This window comes from Monoraphidium neglectum, assembly GCF_000611645.1.
Source record: "Monoraphidium neglectum strain SAG 48.87 unplaced genomic scaffold scaffold00134, whole genome shotgun sequence".
NCBI classification, from domain to species: Eukaryota; Viridiplantae; Chlorophyta; class Chlorophyceae; order Sphaeropleales; family Selenastraceae; genus Monoraphidium; species Monoraphidium neglectum.
Genome location: NW_014013494.1, coordinates 14,881 through 31,601, shown reverse-complemented (window position 1 = coordinate 31,601; position 16,721 = coordinate 14,881). Strand labels below are relative to the sequence as shown.

The following is a 16,721-nucleotide window of genomic DNA, read 5'->3' as shown; positions in this document are numbered from 1 at the left end:
GGGGGGGGGGGGCGCGGGCTGTGATGGGGGCAATGGCGGTCTGGAGGCGGGAGGGTTCGGGCGCAGGCTGCTGGCCTGGGGTCTCATTTTTGGTTTGTACCCAGGGCGCGGCAGCGCTCAGACCCGTCCTTTGGAGGAGTTATGTAGAGTCATTTTACAGCTTGACCAGGCACGGCTGCCCTGCATCGAACCTCGCGGATCACGTACCCTGCTGACACACGTCCTTTCGACGTGGGCAAAATAGGTGCGAGATGCGGCGCTGAAGAAGACCAAGGCGGCGGAGGAGGCGCGTGAGGCGCTGGAGGCGGAGCGGGACAGCCTCAGGAGCCAGATCGCGTCCCTGGAGCGCGATGTGGCTGTGGCCAAGCAGGTGCGTGGGTCTGACGCTTGGAACCCCACGTTTTTTTCAGTGTCTGTGTTCTGCTTCCTCGTTTTCAATCGTTCATGCCTATGACGCACTTGGAGAGGGACTGATATTCCGAACACCATCAGGCTTTGTGATGTTCGCGGCGCTTTCGGGGCTTACAAGTGGCTGCTGTGCTGGTGCAGTGCAGCAGGAGCCGCCACCCCCTGCACTTCACCCTCACCCGCTCACCAGCCCGAACGCCGTTGCTTGGCCGCCAAGTACGCGGCCTGCCGGGCCATTCCATACGGCGCATGCAACCGCTATGCTCTTGTACCCCCCTCCCCCCCCCCCACACACACCACCACCCCCACCACCTCGATGCCCCACCAGGAGGGTGAGGCTGAGCGCCGCAAGCTGGAGGACCTGAAGCATGAGAGGGACATCCTGCTCAAGATGAGGTCAAACGTGAGCCTCTTTCTGTGAACCACCTAGCGGTGCTGCTCTCACTGTCATTCTGCCAGGGATGGGGGGGGGCCTTGACAAGAGCCATGATGGTGCCTGGTAGCTGTACCGCACAGGCGAGTGGTGCCGTTGATCCTTGAATAAGAACGAAAGGCATGGCGAAAGAGTCGCACTGAGTCCACCGGTGCCACGGCTCCGGCTGCACCTCTACCCTGCTTGGCGGTTTGTTGGCAGGGGGCGGGAGCAAGCTTTGAACCCCGCTGCGGCCCCAACCAACTGCCTTGATGGTGGATGCTGACCGTGCCCTCGCCCTCGCACTGCAGGCCGAGAACGCGACGTCGCGCCAGTCTGATCTGGTGCGCGTGGCGGAGAACACCCGCAAGAACCTGGAGAACGAGATCAACGGGTGGGTGGGCGGCGGCAGCATGACGTTGATGGACAGCTCACGCGTCGCATGCTTTGCCCCTTTTGTCCAGCCCCGCTCCCTACCAAGGGGCCTCGGGGGTCATCACGGCTGGCGCCAGCCGTGGCGCGTCTGGCGTGTTTAATATGCTGGACGTGCGCCTGCGTTCGCCGTCGACGAACCTGCTGCAAGCCACAGCTGCCGCCGGCGGTCCAGTCCGCAAGATCATTGTGTGTCAGTCAACGCCCCCGTCGCCCTCGATTCCCTGATCGTCATTGGCCCACCGCCCCAACGCCATAACGTGTACCCACGCCTCCAGGTACCGAGCGGAGGCGGCGCGCATGAGCAAGTCGATCTGGTCCCTGGAGAAGGAGCGGGAGAAGTACAGCGGGGAGGCGGCGGAGGCGGACGCAAAGTACCAGCAGGTGTGCGGAGTGCGGCACGAGATGCAGATGCTGGTGTGCGAATGGTCGTTTGTGCCGCAGCACCACTGCCACGGGCGGGTGATTGCATGGTGGGAGTTTGTTGGCAGTTGCAGGGCACTGGGCTTGGGCACAGCTGCTCTGCTGGGGTGCGATGGGGGTTGAGAGTGAATGTGAATGAATGACACACAGTGCATGCGTGACCCAAAACACTGCAAGCAACAACAAAACCTCGACAACTCCATGCATCAAGCGACTTTTGGTTTGGTTTGTGATTGAATGCTCTCCAGGCCCTGGAGGAGGTGAAGGTGCGCGAGGTGGCCATCGTGGAGCTGCAGAAGCGTATCAGCGAGGGCGAGGGGCGCCTGAAGCAGCAGCAGGTGCGTGCGCCGCCCGTCGCACACACAAGGGGACAGATGCAGGCGACTGACGGCCCTCTGCTCAGCTTGGTGGTTGGCAGGCTGCATGTTGCGTAACATTTGTGACACCCTGTTTCAGACAGCAAACCGCCGCGCTGTCGGCCAAGCATCCGTTTGTGGCTGCATACAAATGCTATCTTATAACGACCTCTGACTGCAGTCGCCTCCGCCTGAACGCCGCTAAAAATTTGGCCTGAGCCAACCCCCAAACCCCCTCACATGCTCGCTTCGCAACGCCTGCCCTCCTCATGCTCCACCCCCACAGGCCCTGTATGAGGCGGTGCGCGCCGACCGCAACCTCTACAGCAAGACGCTCATAGAGGCCCAGGACGAAATTTCTGAGCTCAAGCGGAAGTTCAAGATCCAGGGGCACCAGGTGCGACACAACCGGGCCCCCAGCTGCTGTGCGTCCTGCCTGCTGCAGTTGTTCACGTGCTGCACTGCCGTGCGTCAGTGAATGCACATCGACTCCAGCCACACACATGGCGCAGTGATGATGTGCGTGCTGAGCAGGATGTTTGCATCTGCACCACTCCTGCTTTGCAATGCAGGTTGACCAGCTGAAGGAAGAGATTGGTGTGAAAGACCTGGCCCTGGTCAAGGAGCATTTTGACCACATGAAGGTGCGGGTTTGACCGAATTTGACCAAGCATTACTGTGCTGTAAATTGACTTCGTGGTTCACACAAAGGCACAATAGCACATGCAACTTTTGCATCAAAAGCAGGGATCGGGATCTCGCAACGTGCCCGGCCCGCTCCAATATCCTCGACAGGTTGAGAAGGAGAAGGACGCCCTGCGCATGGAGCTGACCAAGGCCAGGGCGCAGATCGGGGAGGCGGACGCCGCCATAGGGGCGCAGAAGTCTGAGCTGGACAAGCTCAAGGCAGTGGTGGTGGAGGCGGACGCGGAGCGCCTGAGGCAGCGCAAGGAGTACGACCTGGTGGGGGCTTGCGGCAGGGTATTGGGCATTTCAAAAGATGACGATTTGCATAGAGAGAAGATGTGGGCTGCGGTCGCCGGACTATCTGATCATACTTGCGTGGCATAAAGGGTACATTCCTCTAAAAATGGCTCACCCTATGACTCACAATCTCGTCCAACCTGCCCCAAAAACCACAACCAGGTGATGGGGGAGCGCGACATCCTGGGCAGCCAGCTGATCCGCCGCAACGATGAGCTGGCGCTTCTGTACGAGAAGGTCAAGCTGCAGGGGGCGGCGCTGGCGCGGGGTGCGGTGCAGTACAGGGACAGGTGGGGCGGGGCAGGGGGGGTCGCATTCCGGTTAGCTGGCTGGTTGCTCGCGGGGACGGAGTGGGATTGGAAGCTCCTTTGAGCGAATGGTAAGCGCTGGCCCGTGTGAGACCTGCTGTTATGCTGCTGTGAGGCTGTGTATACAACGCAAAGCAGCCACCACGCTTGAGGTCGCCCACCACGCGAAATCGTGCGAGAACTGTTGCCGCAACGCCCACCCGGCTGCCCCTTGCCTCCAGGGTGTCTGAGATCCGCGTGCTCAAGGTGCGGCTGGCTGACCTGCGGCGCCAGCTGCATGTGCTGCGCTCAGGGGCTGCCAACGTCGACGTCCTCAAGCGCGAGGTGACGGGGGCTGCTGTGGGTGGAAGTGTGGTCAATGCTGTGCAGTGTGGATTGTGATGGGTTTGAAAGATGGATCTTGGCAAAGCAGTGGATGCCATGTTGCAAGACGCATGAGATGGCTGGGTGGCTGGCATGCACCGCCAATTGCGCCCATGTGTGTTGTTGACGCGGGGAGTGGCTCGCCTGCTCACCTGCTCGGTCTTTCACTTCGCGGGGCTAACAGCAACTGCTCGCCCTGCAGCCGCACGCACCAACGCGCCGCGGGTATTTGGCTCCGCCGGACATCCCACATTAAACAGCGCGCGTTGCGAGCGACCAATCCCCTTCTCATGGCACAAATGGACCCCTTCAAAACGGTCCCAGGTGGCGGCGCTGGGCCGCAGCCTGCTGGCGGAGCGCACCAAGGTCAAGGCGCTGAGCGAGGAGCTGGAGAACCCCCTCAACGTGCACAGGCGCGTGCTTTGGGGGGCGCGCGGTTGCGCTAGGTCGCCTTGTTGCGGGGGGCGGGGGCTTGGAGGGATACCCTTGGATGCGCGATCGCGGCAGCATGTGTGCCGTGCCATCTGTGCACACGGTTCATGGAAACACCGGCCTGTCTGCACTTGCGCGTGATGCCACCCGATCAATCCAGCAACCACCCAGCCGAGCGACCATCCACGAAGTCAGCCAATTCTCACCGTGAGACGCGCCCTTAAACCCTAAACCCACACCCTTGCAGGTGGCGCAAGCTGGAGGGCAGCGACCCTAGCGCGTATGAGATGATCCAGAAGATCCAGGCCCTGCAGAAGCGGCTCATTGCCAAGACTGAGGAGGCCGTGGAGAAGGACATGCTCATCCAGGTGGGGTCCTGCGATCTGATCTGATCTGACCTGACCTTACGAGAGGGTCGACCTGTGTGATCTGGATGCAGGTATACCAACGACAGCGTGCAGGCTGACACCTGCCAAATGACATTCTGTGGAGATGAGGGTGGTGTTTTTTGGGGGGTGGGGCTGGAGGAGTGGACGGGTGAAAAGGCAGCGCCGGCGCGCCATGCTTTGCGGCTTACGATTTTGGAGGAGGCCTGCCTTCGTTATATTCGACCCCCCCTCCTTGGACCTCCCACCCTCCCCATCAGTACATGCATCGATCACTGCCGCCCAGACTCACCTGGCGCCCGACGCGCCCCTCGCCCTCCTCGCATACCCTGAAACCCGTCACCGCAGGAGAAGGAGCGGCTGTATGTCGAGCTGAAGAACATCCTGGCGCGCCAGCCCGGCCCCGAGGTGGCGGAGCAGGTGGCGCTCTACCAGGGCAGCCTGCGCGGCAAGACCAAGCAGCTCAAGGCCATGGCCTCGGAGCTCAACATGGCACAGGCGCAGGTGGGGGGGGCGCAGAGGGGAGTTTGCTGCTGCGGCGCCGCGGCGCTGGGCCCACGGCGTCAGGGCAGATCTCTAGGTGTGCGGCCGCTGTGCCGATCACGCAGCGTTTTGGGCCGCTGAGGTGAGGGTCACCCTGTGTTTATGTCTGGCGCGATCCTGGCTTGAGATTCGAGATCGCCTTGCGCCCCCCCCTTGGCCCAATTTGCTATTCAAGGTGGCCGAGTACCGCTATGAGATCGAGCGGCTGGCAAAGGAGTTGGGGGAGCTGAAGAAGCGCTGGTTCGATGCAAAGCGGCGAGAGCAGCAGCAGCAGCAGCATCAGCAGCGCAGCAGCGGTGGCGGCGGCGGTACGGGCGCGCAGAAGCAGCAGCAGTCGGGCGGCGCCGCGGGACCCGCGGGAGGGGGCAGCAGAGACGGCGGACTCGGGGTGGCCGCGGCCGGGCAAGCGGTCAAGGGTGGCGGAGCCGCAGTGGTGTGATCGCCCATGCCGTAATGTTTTGGCTATGGAGTTTGTTGCGCTGCCCCTGGCGCATTTTTTTCGGCAATCGAGCGGGTGCCGGTCAACTTGTGTGCGGCCCTGGGAGTGTGGCGGTGACGAAGCGCCGCTGCAACATGCGGCCAGCCTGCTGCCTTTCATACATGCACCAATCACATCTTTCGACCGATGTAAATGCGCATTTTAACGCCCTCGTGCCGCGTTCCATTCGAAGTCTCAGAGATCCGGCAATCCAAACGCGAACGGGACCCCAACACTCGGCGTGCGGCATAGATTAGGATTACAAATCACGTAGAAACTGGTATATCATGCTGCGGTCTAGCGCTCGAAGCTTGCTCTTGAGCATCAGCCCCGCCGCCCTCCGCGGTCCTTGCTGGCACACGTGCACGAACGCGTGGCGCGCGTTTGCGTCGGGCCACGCCACGAACAGCGATGACCTGGCAGAGTTCCGGTTTAACGTGCAGGTGCGTTGAATGCGCAATCGCCTCGTAACGTGGGTCGCCGCAGCTCTATCTGTCACAGAGATGCGTTCAGGTGAAGGCGCTCCTAACGCTTCCAACCCGGATTGAAGCGCCGCGACGTAGCATGTGCGGCTGTGCGCAGCACGCACGCGCAGCGACGCCAAGCTCTTCTCTCATCCTGCTGGCGCTTGACTCACCTCCCGCATGTCCGGCACGCGCCGCAACCCTCTCTCCCGCCGCCAGCAATGGGCGGAGGGCGTGATCTCCCCTCAGATGGCGGAGGAGGTGGACCGCAGCAACAGCTTCCCAAAGGACGTGGACGTCTGGCGGGAAATGGGGTCCTTCGGCCTGCTGGGTAGGTGGACGTTTCGCCCCCAGCTGCTGCGATCCTCTGCACAAGCCTGGCGCATGACGGAAGGCGGGGGGTAGGGGGCTGCTGGCTGTGTTCTGGCTGGCTGTGTTCAGCGCTGGTGCTCGGCGGCGGTTGCTGGTTCAGAGCAAGCCTACCGTGTGGCCCCGACATTCAAAGATCAGAGCACACGTCCTAGCAGGTGTAGCCATCCCCCGCAAGCGCATGGGCAAGCCACATGCAGTATTGCCAGGGGGGGCACAGCGCCCGCATGCTCGGCTTCACCCGCCGAGCTGGGATTGTCGCGCGGGCGGGGCAGGGGCGGGCGCCCCGTCACAAAGTGGCGGACAGGGCGCAAAGCGCAGGCGTCTCAGGGACGGCAGCTGCCCAGGGCCCGCTCTCGCGCTCACGCTCAGCATTTGCTGCTTCCGCCGCGCTCTGCGACGCACGCCAGGCATCACAGCACCGCCCGAGTATGGCGGCCTGGGGGCGGGCTACTCTGAGCACTGCATCGCCATGGAGGTGAGGCGTTGGAGGGCCCGCCTTGAGGCCATAACAGCCCCACGAGGGGAGGGTCGCCAGCAGACGGAGAACGGCCCATGGGCGCGCTGCCACCTTGGGGCACATGGTTTCCTTGACCCACCCTTGTCTTCCAGCAAAGGCTGCTCCCCTGGGAACAAACGACTCCCCGCACACTGCATCGTGACTGGAAGCAGCCCGCCTCTCTATCATGTCGACAACTCTCAAAAACTGGCTTGTATTGTTCCCCCCCGCAGGAGATCAGCCGGCGCTCTGGGTCCATCGGCCTGTCGTACGGCGCGCACAGCAATCTGTGCGTGAACCAGCTCGTGCGCAACGGCAACTCGGCCCAGAAAGAGAAGTACCTGCCGAAGCTCATATCAGGTTGGGTGGGCGGAAGGTGGGAACTTCACACCTGTTGCGGTTGCGAAGGAGGGAAGTTGTGGGTGAGGCCGTCGAGCCTGTCCATGTGCTGAGCCAACAGCGGTGCTCATACGGGGGCTAAGGGTGGTGGGAGGGCCGCTCATCGCCTCAATGTCAAAAATCTTGTGGTCAAAGGTGGTGGTGAAAGGTGGTATGACAAATAGAGGGGGTGCCAGGAGCCCACTTGTAAAGCCTTAAGGTCCAATGTCTTGGGTGCTCCTATTGGCCTGAACACCAGGACCCCTGATCCATCTGCTACCCGCCAGGCGAGGCCATCGGGGCGCTGTCGATCAGCGAGCCTGGCTCAGGCTCTGACGCCGTGAGCATGTCCACGCGCGCGGAGAAGAGGGGCGACCGCTTCATCCTGAACGGCAACAAGGCCTGGTGCACCAACGGGCCGCGGGTGCGTACATACGCGCGGCCGGCACGCGGGCGATCTCGTTGTCGCGCGAAAGGTAGTGCACAGCGCGCGCTGGCAAGGTTGGCCCCCCTCTAAAACATGGTGAAGATGTTTAACAGCATGCTCAAACCGCTGACTGCAGGGCACGGATAGCGGGCGTTTTGTGCATCTAAAAGCCCCTGGGAGGCGCGAACCCTAGTTCCTGCCGACCACGTTCGCCGCCCCCGCCAGGCCAGCACGCTGATCGTGTACGCCAAGACTGCGCCCGAGAAGGGGCCGCATGGAATCACGGCCTTCATCGTGGAGAAAGGGATGAAGGTGACAAAGGGGGGATGGGGGCGGTGCAACCCCTAAACACCAAGTGGCCTCTGCTACGGTCTTAGCAACATACAATGGGCCAGCTAGCTGCGGCTGGCACGCTCCGACTGTCGATGGGCGTCGGTGGGGCTGGGTGTGCCGATGCGCGCTGTGAAGCTGTATGCCCATTGCAACATCTTCCGCGTGCGCACCCAAGTGTCTGTCTGTCCATCCTTGCCCCTGACCGCCCGCCCTCCAGGGCTTCAGCACCGCCCAGAAGCTGGACAAGCTGGGCATGCGGGGCAGTGACACCTGCGAGCTGGTGTTTGAGGACTGCGAGGTGAGGGCACGAGTGTGCATGTGTCTCTTTATGTGTACACGCGCGCGCGTGCTTGTGTGCATGTGTGTGTGCGTGTTTGTGTGTGTGGCTAACGAGCTGCCCATAGGATTGGGTGGGAGTTTGGGAGTTGTGTGTTGAGGAAGAGGTTGAGGTAAGACATGCCGTTGCAGTGGCGAACGTGCCGTTGCAGGGGCAGCAGCAGGGCACTTGCACAGCGGGGGCTTGCGAGGCCAAAAGTCGCGCCAGCGCGAGGATGCCGAGATGTGCGTGGCACGAGGTAATTTTTTGAATGCTGTAGGCCGCCTTGTGCAGCAACTGCTGCGCCAAGCCGAGGTGGTGTGGTGCCATATAACGCGGCTGCACCCCAGCTGTGCGGACTTGCAACACGGAAGTGCGCGCCCCCGCTTGCGCACCCCAACCCCGCAGGTTCCGGCAGAGAACGTGCTCGGCGGTGAGAACAACGGCGTCAAGGTGAACCCATTAGACGCGCGCGGGCCAGTCACGATACGGAGGGGGACCAGGAGGCAAGTGTGAGCGGCGCGGCGCGCGTGTGCAGTCCGTGGGACGGCTGTCACACCAGACCATGGCAACGAGCTGCCCGCGTTGCTCACTGTTGCTTTGACGCAGGAGCCCGCCGCTGCCGATCCCCGTGCTCCCGCCTTTGCCGCTCCACGATGCGCCGCGCCACCACCTCAACACGCACAGGTGCTCATGAGCGGCCTGGATTACGAGCGGCTGGTCCTGGCAGCAGGCCCGGTGGGGCTGATGCAGGCGGCGCTGGACGTGGCCGTGCCATACTCCACGCAGCGCAAGCAGTTTGGCACACCCATCGGCCAGTTCCAGGTGTGAGCGCGCTGTCTCTGTTGTTTGAGAGAGATGGGGGATGTGGCGCGGGAGGACGGGGCCGTTGGGGAGAAGGTGGGTGGCACATGACGGGATTCCTGGGAGGCGAGTGTTGCGATGCAGTTGCAATGGAGACGGCGGTAATGTTTAGGTGCACGCATCCAAGCTTGAACATGAAAGCTTGCCATCTGTTTGTCGCGCCGTGGCTGAGAACACACATACACACACGCGCTCACACACACGCACGCACGCACGCACGCGGGCGCGCTGCGCTGCGCTGCGCTAGCTGCAGCCCTCCTCGCTAAGCGCCCCCCTCCACCCACCTGTCTACTTGCTTGAATGCTGGCCAACCTCTTGGTTTGCCTTGCACCTTGCTGACAGGCTTTGACCTTCTGTTGCAAAATCCTCAACCATCAAAAGTTGGTCGCAGGCAAGCTGGCCGACATGTACGCAGCTACGGGGGCCTGCAGGGCATACGTGTCTGCAGTGGCGCATGATGCCGACGCTGGCCGCGCCAACCGCAAGGACTGTGCAGCTGTGATTCTCTTCAACGCGGAACGTGCGACCCAGGTTGCGCTTGATGCTATACAGGTGTGAGTCTGGGAGGGCGTATGGGTGACCAGGGCTTAATCTAGGAAGCGACTCAGCAGGCCGCGCAACGCACACCGACAAGCCCCCATTGCGTGCGTGCATGCACGTGCGCACAAATACCACACATGCACACGTACGCACGTGCATATACACATACACACTCTCATGAGCGCGTGCATGTGTGCCCACGGCCGTGCCAGGTGCTTGGTGGCAACGGCTACGTCAACGATTATCCCACTGGTCGGTTGCTGCGGGATGCAAAGCTCTATGAGATTGGGGCAGGTGGGGACGGTCGGGGCTGGCGCGGGCTGGCAGGGCTTGGTCGGGGCTGGCAGGGCGTTGTGTTGGCTGGTGGGGGCTGGCGGGGGGCCGGTGGGGCTGGTAGGAGGGGATGGTCTTGCAGCCTGCACGCTGTTGCAAGTTGCCTCGCGTGGCGCCCGCGGTGCTGATTGCGAACATGCGGCCAACCCCCTCTGTCCCTGCTGCGGGGCGCTGCGTATGCCCACCTCCATCCGCCGCGCCCCGTTGACAGGCACGTCTGAGATACGGCGCATGCTGATTGGGCGGGAGCTCTTCAAGGAGGCGGAGCAGTGAGGCATTCTGCAGCCAGCCAGCTGTGGCATGCCTCACGCTGCCGCGTCTCGTTGTGTTTCTTGGCTTTCGGATTCAGGTCGCCTGCGGCTGGGTTTCAGTTTGGCTGGTTGGCTCCATGCATCCTGCAATGAATTACTTGGCAGACGGGTGCGCACTTTGCCAAGCCTTCGGCAATTGTTTGTCCCTGAGTCTGCAGCTGTGCGTCTCTGCGTCGTCGCACAGTTCCAGCAGTGGTCAAAGGTCTGGTTCAATGTGCGTTATCTACCAGGCAATTCGCATCTGCACCACTCTCACAACGCATGCAAATGGTCACGCCCAGGCAGTGGGCTGTGCTCATGCCAACATACAACAAGGTTACTGTCCCAATTCAAACGCCACTGTCCTGAACATGTCTTGATCTGCTTCAGCAGCAAGCAGCAGCTCTCTGTATTTCATCTCCTATAATCCCCTGAATGATTTGGGATCGCTTTGGTATGCGGAGTCCAGTGGGGGAAGTGCTTGGCGACGTCGTGCAACAGCAAGGTTGTCATCAGCGAGGGGCTTTCCTTTGTGGCACAAGCGCACATGTCACCCACCCCTGGCCTTGCACAAGCACACAAGTGGCTCGAATGCCAGTTTAGTTAGCAGTCCAACCAACACCTGTCCAGCTCACAACGCCCAAGGTTCAAGCATGCAGACCTCCCATCACTTGCAGGGCTGCACGTGCAGCTTTTCGGCCCTTCAACTGGCGGTGATGTCACCATTGATTCGATGGCGTTGGCAGGCCAGCACGTGACGAGCAATTACAAATTTTTTCAGTTTGTATGCGCTACGGAGGTCGTTGCCGAGTATAGCGCACCAAGGCGCAACTCCGATTTGAATTTGGGCACGCAGCTGCTCCAACCGGCTCCCTGATGCGAAGTGCATCCAGGGAAGCCGCGACAGGAATACTCTTAAAAGCACATGAAATCTGCCACTGACTGCGGGCTCTACGCAATAGATCGCCTCTCATCGAATTTACCGCGACAGGCAGCGTGCTGTGCCGATCATGAGCAAGGCGCGTGCAAGGCAGCGCTAAGGCGCCCATGCAGCTGTCGGACAGCTACCGGGTGCAGTGCGTGCTGCTGTGGGCAGGCGCCGCCTCGCCCCTGCTCCTTGTGGCCGCAGGGGCGTACTTCGCATGCTGCCTGTTGCCGGCGGAGCTGCGAACTTGCAGGGAGGCCGCAGCATGCAAAGCGCAGTGCGCCTTGCAGCATGAATCGCCGGCGGGCCCAGCGCCACAGTACCCACGCGGCCCTGCAAATCCAGCCGCAAAGCTGGTGCCGCGGCGACAGCCGGCGCAAGCGGCAGCGGCGGCGACGGGGGCATGCAGCCTGGAAGAGGCATGGGCAGTGCTCGCGGCTCTACTGTGGCTGGCTATGCGGGCGCCCATCTTCGGCACTCTGGCGCTAGTGTTTGCATACGCGGTCCTGCTGCCAGTCCAGCTCGGGTGTGGCGACACGGGTGACGACGACGCGAAAGGGGTGGCTGCGGCCGCGACCCCCGCCGCGCCCGCGGCGCATGCCGCCCCAGAGACGTCTGCAGGTGGCCCGACACACGCCGCAGCGCCCGGCGCGGACTTGTCTGCGGACACGCCAGTGCAGGCGGGGGCGGAGGTGCAGGTCGTGGACGCGCGACGCGCCCCAACTGACAGCTGCGACTTTTGGCACGCGACTGTCGGCGAAGACGCGCCGCTGCCGCCTGTGCCGGCGCCCCTGCCGCAGCGCCAGGCGACCGGGGGGACTGCGCCGCTTGTGCCACCGTCGGCCCCTCGCCGGCCAACGCCGGCGCCAATCGAGGCGGCGATCCAGTTAGCACTTCTCAATCCCGACGGACATTCCTTTTCATCTCCAGCGTCGCCCAAGGGATCTTTCCAACCTGGAAGTGGGCACAGCTGCCAGACCGCGGTTTGTGAGGGGCTTGATATTGCAGCTCTGGCAACACTGAATTGGCAGCAGCAGCAACAGGAGCCGCCGTTGCCCTCGTCCCTTCAGCGCGTTTGTGGGGCGGACAGCGCAGAAGCCTGCCCCGTCAGCCCTTCGCCGCAGCAGCCGCAGCAGCAGGGCGGCCCACCAGGCGCAGCGCCGGCGGCGGCGGGCACGCCGGTGAGGCATCCTTTGCCGGCTGCAGCGCTGCACGGGACGCAGCTGCCGCCGGTCACGGACGGACTTCAGAAATGCCTGTCGCCCGAGCTCGTATCAGAGGGCCCCCTGGCCGCTCCGTCCTCGCGCAGGCGCAGCCCAAGCGCGCCCTCTGCAAGCGCCCGCACTCTGGGCGGCTGGGACGGGCGTGAGCGGCCGCTCGCGACGTCGCCGCGGGGCAGTGCTGCGTGGCCACCGTCGCCGCCGTCCTGGGGGTCGCCCCGCCCTCAGGCGCAGCTGTTGGTCGGGGCTCCGCCCGGAGGGGCGGTGGAGGTGGCATCCCTTGAACTGAGCTGCGGCAGTGCAAGCAGTGGCGGCGCGAGCAGCGGCGGCAGCGCCAGCTGCGGCGGTAGTGGCAGTGCATCACAGGCGGCGTGGGCGGGGTGGTTTGCGCGCAGAGCGACAGCGGACGCGCCGAGCAGGGGCGTGCGGCGGGTTCTGGGTGATGAGGATGGGGCGGCAGGAGACGTGGAGCTTTGGCTGCAAGCCCTGCGATGCCAAGATTACAAGGCAGACAGCGCCGCCTTTCCCAACCTGCGCGACGCGGCGCCCACGGCGGCGCCGGCGCGCGCTTTGTCCGCGCCGCCACCCCTACCGCTGCCTCGGCCGGCGCTGACCGTTGGCTGCAACGCAGAGGCGCAGGCGCAGACACTGGCGCGCCCACGGGCAGCGCTGAAGGGCCAGGCCTCGCCCGGACCTGAGGAGGGCGCCGGCGCGAAACCCAGTGCTGTGCCCATCACTGCCCCTGAGCTGCGCGTTTCAAGGGCGACCGGCGCGCCCGCACCCGCGTCCGCGGCGTCTGCGCCGCCCACGCCGTCGCGGGCTTCTTCGCCTCGCGCCTCCCCCAGCCAGCGGACGCCGACGGCGTCGCCGCACCATGAAGCGGTCACGGGCAGGGCGTCGCTGCCGCCGCCATCGGCTGCGAGGCCGAAGCCGCCGTTGCCGGCGTCCCCGCCGTCTTCCCAAGACGAGGAGCGCCAAGCGGCGCGGGCGCCGGCGGCGAGCCCGCAGGGGGCCTGCGAGCGGCGCTGCCTGCCTGTGGAGCTGCTGTCGCAGCGGCCGGAGGCGCCCTGGCACGCGTTTGCGCGTGCGGCGCAGCTGCCATTCCCGGATGCCGCAACCACCAGGTGTGTGGGTCAGACGGAGCATCAGCGGGGAGGCTGGCGAATGCGCAAATGCAACTCGTCTGCTCCCTGCCTAGCTTGATGCCCTTTGAATTGGGTAGCGGGAAAGACAAACCCCAGCAAGAGCCTCCGCAAACGAGCCTGCGCCCCTCACCCACCCGCTCAACCGCACGCAGCAGTGGCCCTCAGGGCGCGGATCTGGCGCCCCCTGCCCTGCAGGCCTCGCAATCTGCATCCATCGTCCAGCGCGCCGACACGATGGGCACGGCAGACTCGATATCCCTCCCGCTCCCGCCGCAAGCGCCGGCACCTCCCGACGCGCCGCCGCTGAAGCCGCCGCGCTCGCCGCCGCCTCCTGAACAGCTTGTGTGCCAGAAGCCGCCGCCACGTCGACTGCAGCAGCGCAAGGCGGAGCAGCATGGGCAGCAGCAGCAGCCGCTCATGCCGCCGACCCTGTACGGCATGGAAGAGCCTGCATTCGACAATCACGGCGGCGACAGCTACGCTCCTGGTGCGGCCGGCCTCGATTGCAGCTCGGCAGCGAGGCGGGGCTCAGATGCATCACTCCCTCAGCAGCAATTCGGAGGACAGCAAATGGGAGTCAAGCAGCTGGAGAGCTTTGAGGATGAAGAGGGGCAGCAGCAGACCGCTGTCGTGTCATCATGTCGTGAGCAGCTGCTTGCGAGCATGCCCCTGGTCAGTCAGGGGCATCAGGGCGGCGCCAGCGGCGGAGCAATCGTGGGGACGGCCGCGTGCGACCGGCTGGGGAGGGTCGCTGAGGCCCGGGCGGGCGCCGGCGGCCGCGGCCGCGGCCGCAGCGCGGCCGTTGCGCCGGACTTGCACATCGCGCGCCGCAGCCCTCCCGGCCGCGGTCACGGCGGCGCCTCACCCAAGCCGCGCGCCGTCCGCTCCGCCATTGCGGCGGCGGCCGGCCGCCGCGGCAGCCCCCAGGCCCCCGCCCGCGTCGCTGCAGCGGCCGCGGCGCGTGGCACCATCGCCCCTGCCAGCGAGCAGCACCCAGCAGCTGCTCAGCTTCCCGCCGCAGTCAACCTGCTGGGCGGCCCACCTCAGCTCAGATTGCAGCCTAAGCGCCAGCAGCAGGCCCAGCCACGCCCCACCTCGCCCGCCTCTTTGACCCTGTCAGCCCGAGGGGTCTGCTCGTACACCGACAGCCCGCGCGGCGTCAGCACCGCGGCCCGCGCGCAGCTGCGCCGCCCGACGAGCGCCTTCCGGCCGCACACCGCCGCGCCGCCGCCGCTCCCGCTCCCGCTCCCGCTGCCAGAGGGGTCCGCGCCCGCGGGGGTGCTGCGGGGCCGGGGTGCTGCGGGGCGCTTCGCTGGGCTGGATCGGTTTATCGCGCTGCTGCGACCGGGGGCGCCCGCCTCGGACGCCCAGCCCTCGCCGCCGCCGCAGCCCTCGCCCGGCGCCGCGGGCTCCCCGAGAAAGGATGCAGGAGGGCCTGGCCGGCGGCGGCAGGCAGGGGCCGCAACGCAGCAGCAGCAACGGCCTCGTGGCGGCGGCGGGGTCCGCTTCGGTGCGGCGCGCTTGGACGGCCTCAGGACCAATTGATGTCTTACATCTCACACGATTCGGAGGCGCCGGCGCTGCTTGCTGCGCGTCTTGTGTACATGTGCCGGCCGTTGCCTCCTTTATTGCATCGATTGAGCACGCCTTGCGTTGCTTGTTGCCGCCGATGCTCGGCTGGCCAGATTCCCACCAGGCGTCAGTCGGGAGTGCCCGCCGACTGGCGAATGGCGCTTTGAGTGGCCCCTTGACTTGCGACCGCCACCTGTGGATGAAAATTGCAGTCTTTGTTTGCGGATTGCCGCTCAACGACATACACTGTACGCAATTGCGTCAACAAATACTCAATCTCAATAAACGCCCAGTGACGGCCACCGCCGCGTCACGAAGCTGCCCGTCGTTGCAGCCTGTCAAATGCCGGCTTGCTGCTGAATTTCTGCAGGCACCGGCGCGGCACGCCGTGCCTCTTGTGAGGCGCAGCGTTCGACGCGCCGACATAGGAGAATTGCGCGTGTCCAATCACAGTTGCAGTCACCTACCAAATGCATGTACAACCTGCAATATCATAACATACAGTACAATTTGCAATCCCACTGTGGCGCCCCCAAGCACCCAAACATCTACACAGTTGCAGCGACCCTTGTTCCCTGTCAGGAGGGCGCCACGCATCCTGGGTAGCCCCGGGTGGCGCTATCCCAGTGGATCGCATGGGTGCCGCAATGGCCGCGTGTCCAAAACTCCTTTTACTTATACCATACTCTGCCTTGCACCGCTTGAGTTCCTCTAGGGAGTCTCTTTTGCTGTGGCCTGCTTGTTTGTCATGAACCCTATAGCTGTCCCCTGGACATGACGGGGGCCCTCTTGTGACATCATCGTGTGTCATCTGACACATCACAAAACGTTGTTGCCAAATCTGGGACTGTTATAGGGTTGAGCTGTAAAGTACTCCCACCGGTTCATCCAGGCCCAAGAGATCAGCACAGCTTGGCGCTGGTGAGGTACGGGTGGTGGCTACGGCACGGGCGGGTACACTCAAGTCTACTGTTACTTCACAGGCAGCAAGACACGTGTTGGCAATTGGGGTATGCGCTGGGAAACGTAGGACTGCGCAGGCGCACCATTGGGCTGCAGGGTCTGCAGTGATCAAGTCACAGGGACTTTAGTCGGTGTCAGGGGCGTAGGGTGTTGCAAGTTGCCTGGTGGCAGGGAGAGCAGTGCAGCGAGTGCAAAATCATAGGTGCACGCCGCTGACTGGGCGCACGCTGTCGGGAACATTTGTGCAGACCAAGGCGAAACATGCCGTCTAGGGCGCATGCATGCAGTACGGCCCGTGCATAGGTGGAGGCCCAGACTCCACCTTCCCAGAACAGTGCATAATGAGGCCCAAACTGCAATGCCACCTGGGTTCGATGCATGGGCTGGGGGACACCAAAACGCGGCCAGCATAACAGATGAATGGCTCATTGGCCACAGGTGAAGGCCGGATGAACGCACCGACGCAGCAAGCCCCCCCTACACACACACACACACACACACACACACACACACACACACACACACACACACACACACACACACACACACACACACACA

The 16,721-nt window shown here is 63.8% G+C and overlaps 3 protein-coding genes across 3 annotated transcripts in view; all 3 read left to right on the top strand.

Moving 5' to 3' along the window:
* The window catches only part of MNEG_1363 (Coiled-coil domain-containing protein), a gene marked incomplete at both ends in the record, with an annotated part of 8,097 nt that extends 2,611 nt beyond the window's left edge, over nucleotides 1-5,486 (top strand). The window contains 14 exons of the mRNA XM_014050158.1: nucleotides 245-370; nucleotides 737-811; nucleotides 1,132-1,214; nucleotides 1,531-1,714; nucleotides 1,924-2,013; nucleotides 2,318-2,428; nucleotides 2,604-2,675; nucleotides 2,827-2,994; nucleotides 3,178-3,305; nucleotides 3,545-3,662; nucleotides 4,011-4,132; nucleotides 4,366-4,486; nucleotides 4,853-5,008; nucleotides 5,223-5,486. Coding sequence (XP_013905612.1) covers nucleotides 245-370; nucleotides 737-811; nucleotides 1,132-1,214; nucleotides 1,531-1,714; nucleotides 1,924-2,013; nucleotides 2,318-2,428; nucleotides 2,604-2,675; nucleotides 2,827-2,994; nucleotides 3,178-3,305; nucleotides 3,545-3,662; nucleotides 4,011-4,132; nucleotides 4,366-4,486; nucleotides 4,853-5,008; nucleotides 5,223-5,486 — 1,818 coding nt within the window. The remainder of the gene's footprint in view (nucleotides 1-244; nucleotides 371-736; nucleotides 812-1,131; nucleotides 1,215-1,530; nucleotides 1,715-1,923; nucleotides 2,014-2,317; nucleotides 2,429-2,603; nucleotides 2,676-2,826; nucleotides 2,995-3,177; nucleotides 3,306-3,544; nucleotides 3,663-4,010; nucleotides 4,133-4,365; nucleotides 4,487-4,852; nucleotides 5,009-5,222) is intronic.
* Nucleotides 5,487-5,812: 326 nt separating this feature from the next.
* MNEG_1362 (isovaleryl-CoA dehydrogenase) lies at nucleotides 5,813-9,142 on the top strand (the record flags this gene model as incomplete). Its single annotated transcript, XM_014050157.1, has 9 exons — nucleotides 5,813-5,968; nucleotides 6,209-6,320; nucleotides 6,769-6,836; nucleotides 7,091-7,217; nucleotides 7,523-7,659; nucleotides 7,888-7,974; nucleotides 8,213-8,293; nucleotides 8,720-8,764; nucleotides 8,999-9,142. The coding sequence occupies 9 exons, from the start codon at nucleotides 5,813-5,815 to the stop codon at nucleotides 9,140-9,142; spliced, it is 957 nt and encodes a 318-aa protein (XP_013905611.1).
* A 27-nt stretch (nucleotides 9,143-9,169) lies between these two features.
* On the top strand, nucleotides 9,170-10,321 carry MNEG_1361 (isovaleryl-CoA dehydrogenase; the record flags this gene model as incomplete). The annotated part of the gene is made up of 4 exons (XM_014050156.1): nucleotides 9,170-9,211; nucleotides 9,557-9,727; nucleotides 9,928-10,009; nucleotides 10,260-10,321. 4 exons carry the CDS (start codon nucleotides 9,170-9,172, stop codon nucleotides 10,319-10,321), a joined length of 357 nt encoding a protein of 118 aa, XP_013905610.1.
* Between the last annotated feature and the right edge of the window lie 6,400 nt (nucleotides 10,322-16,721).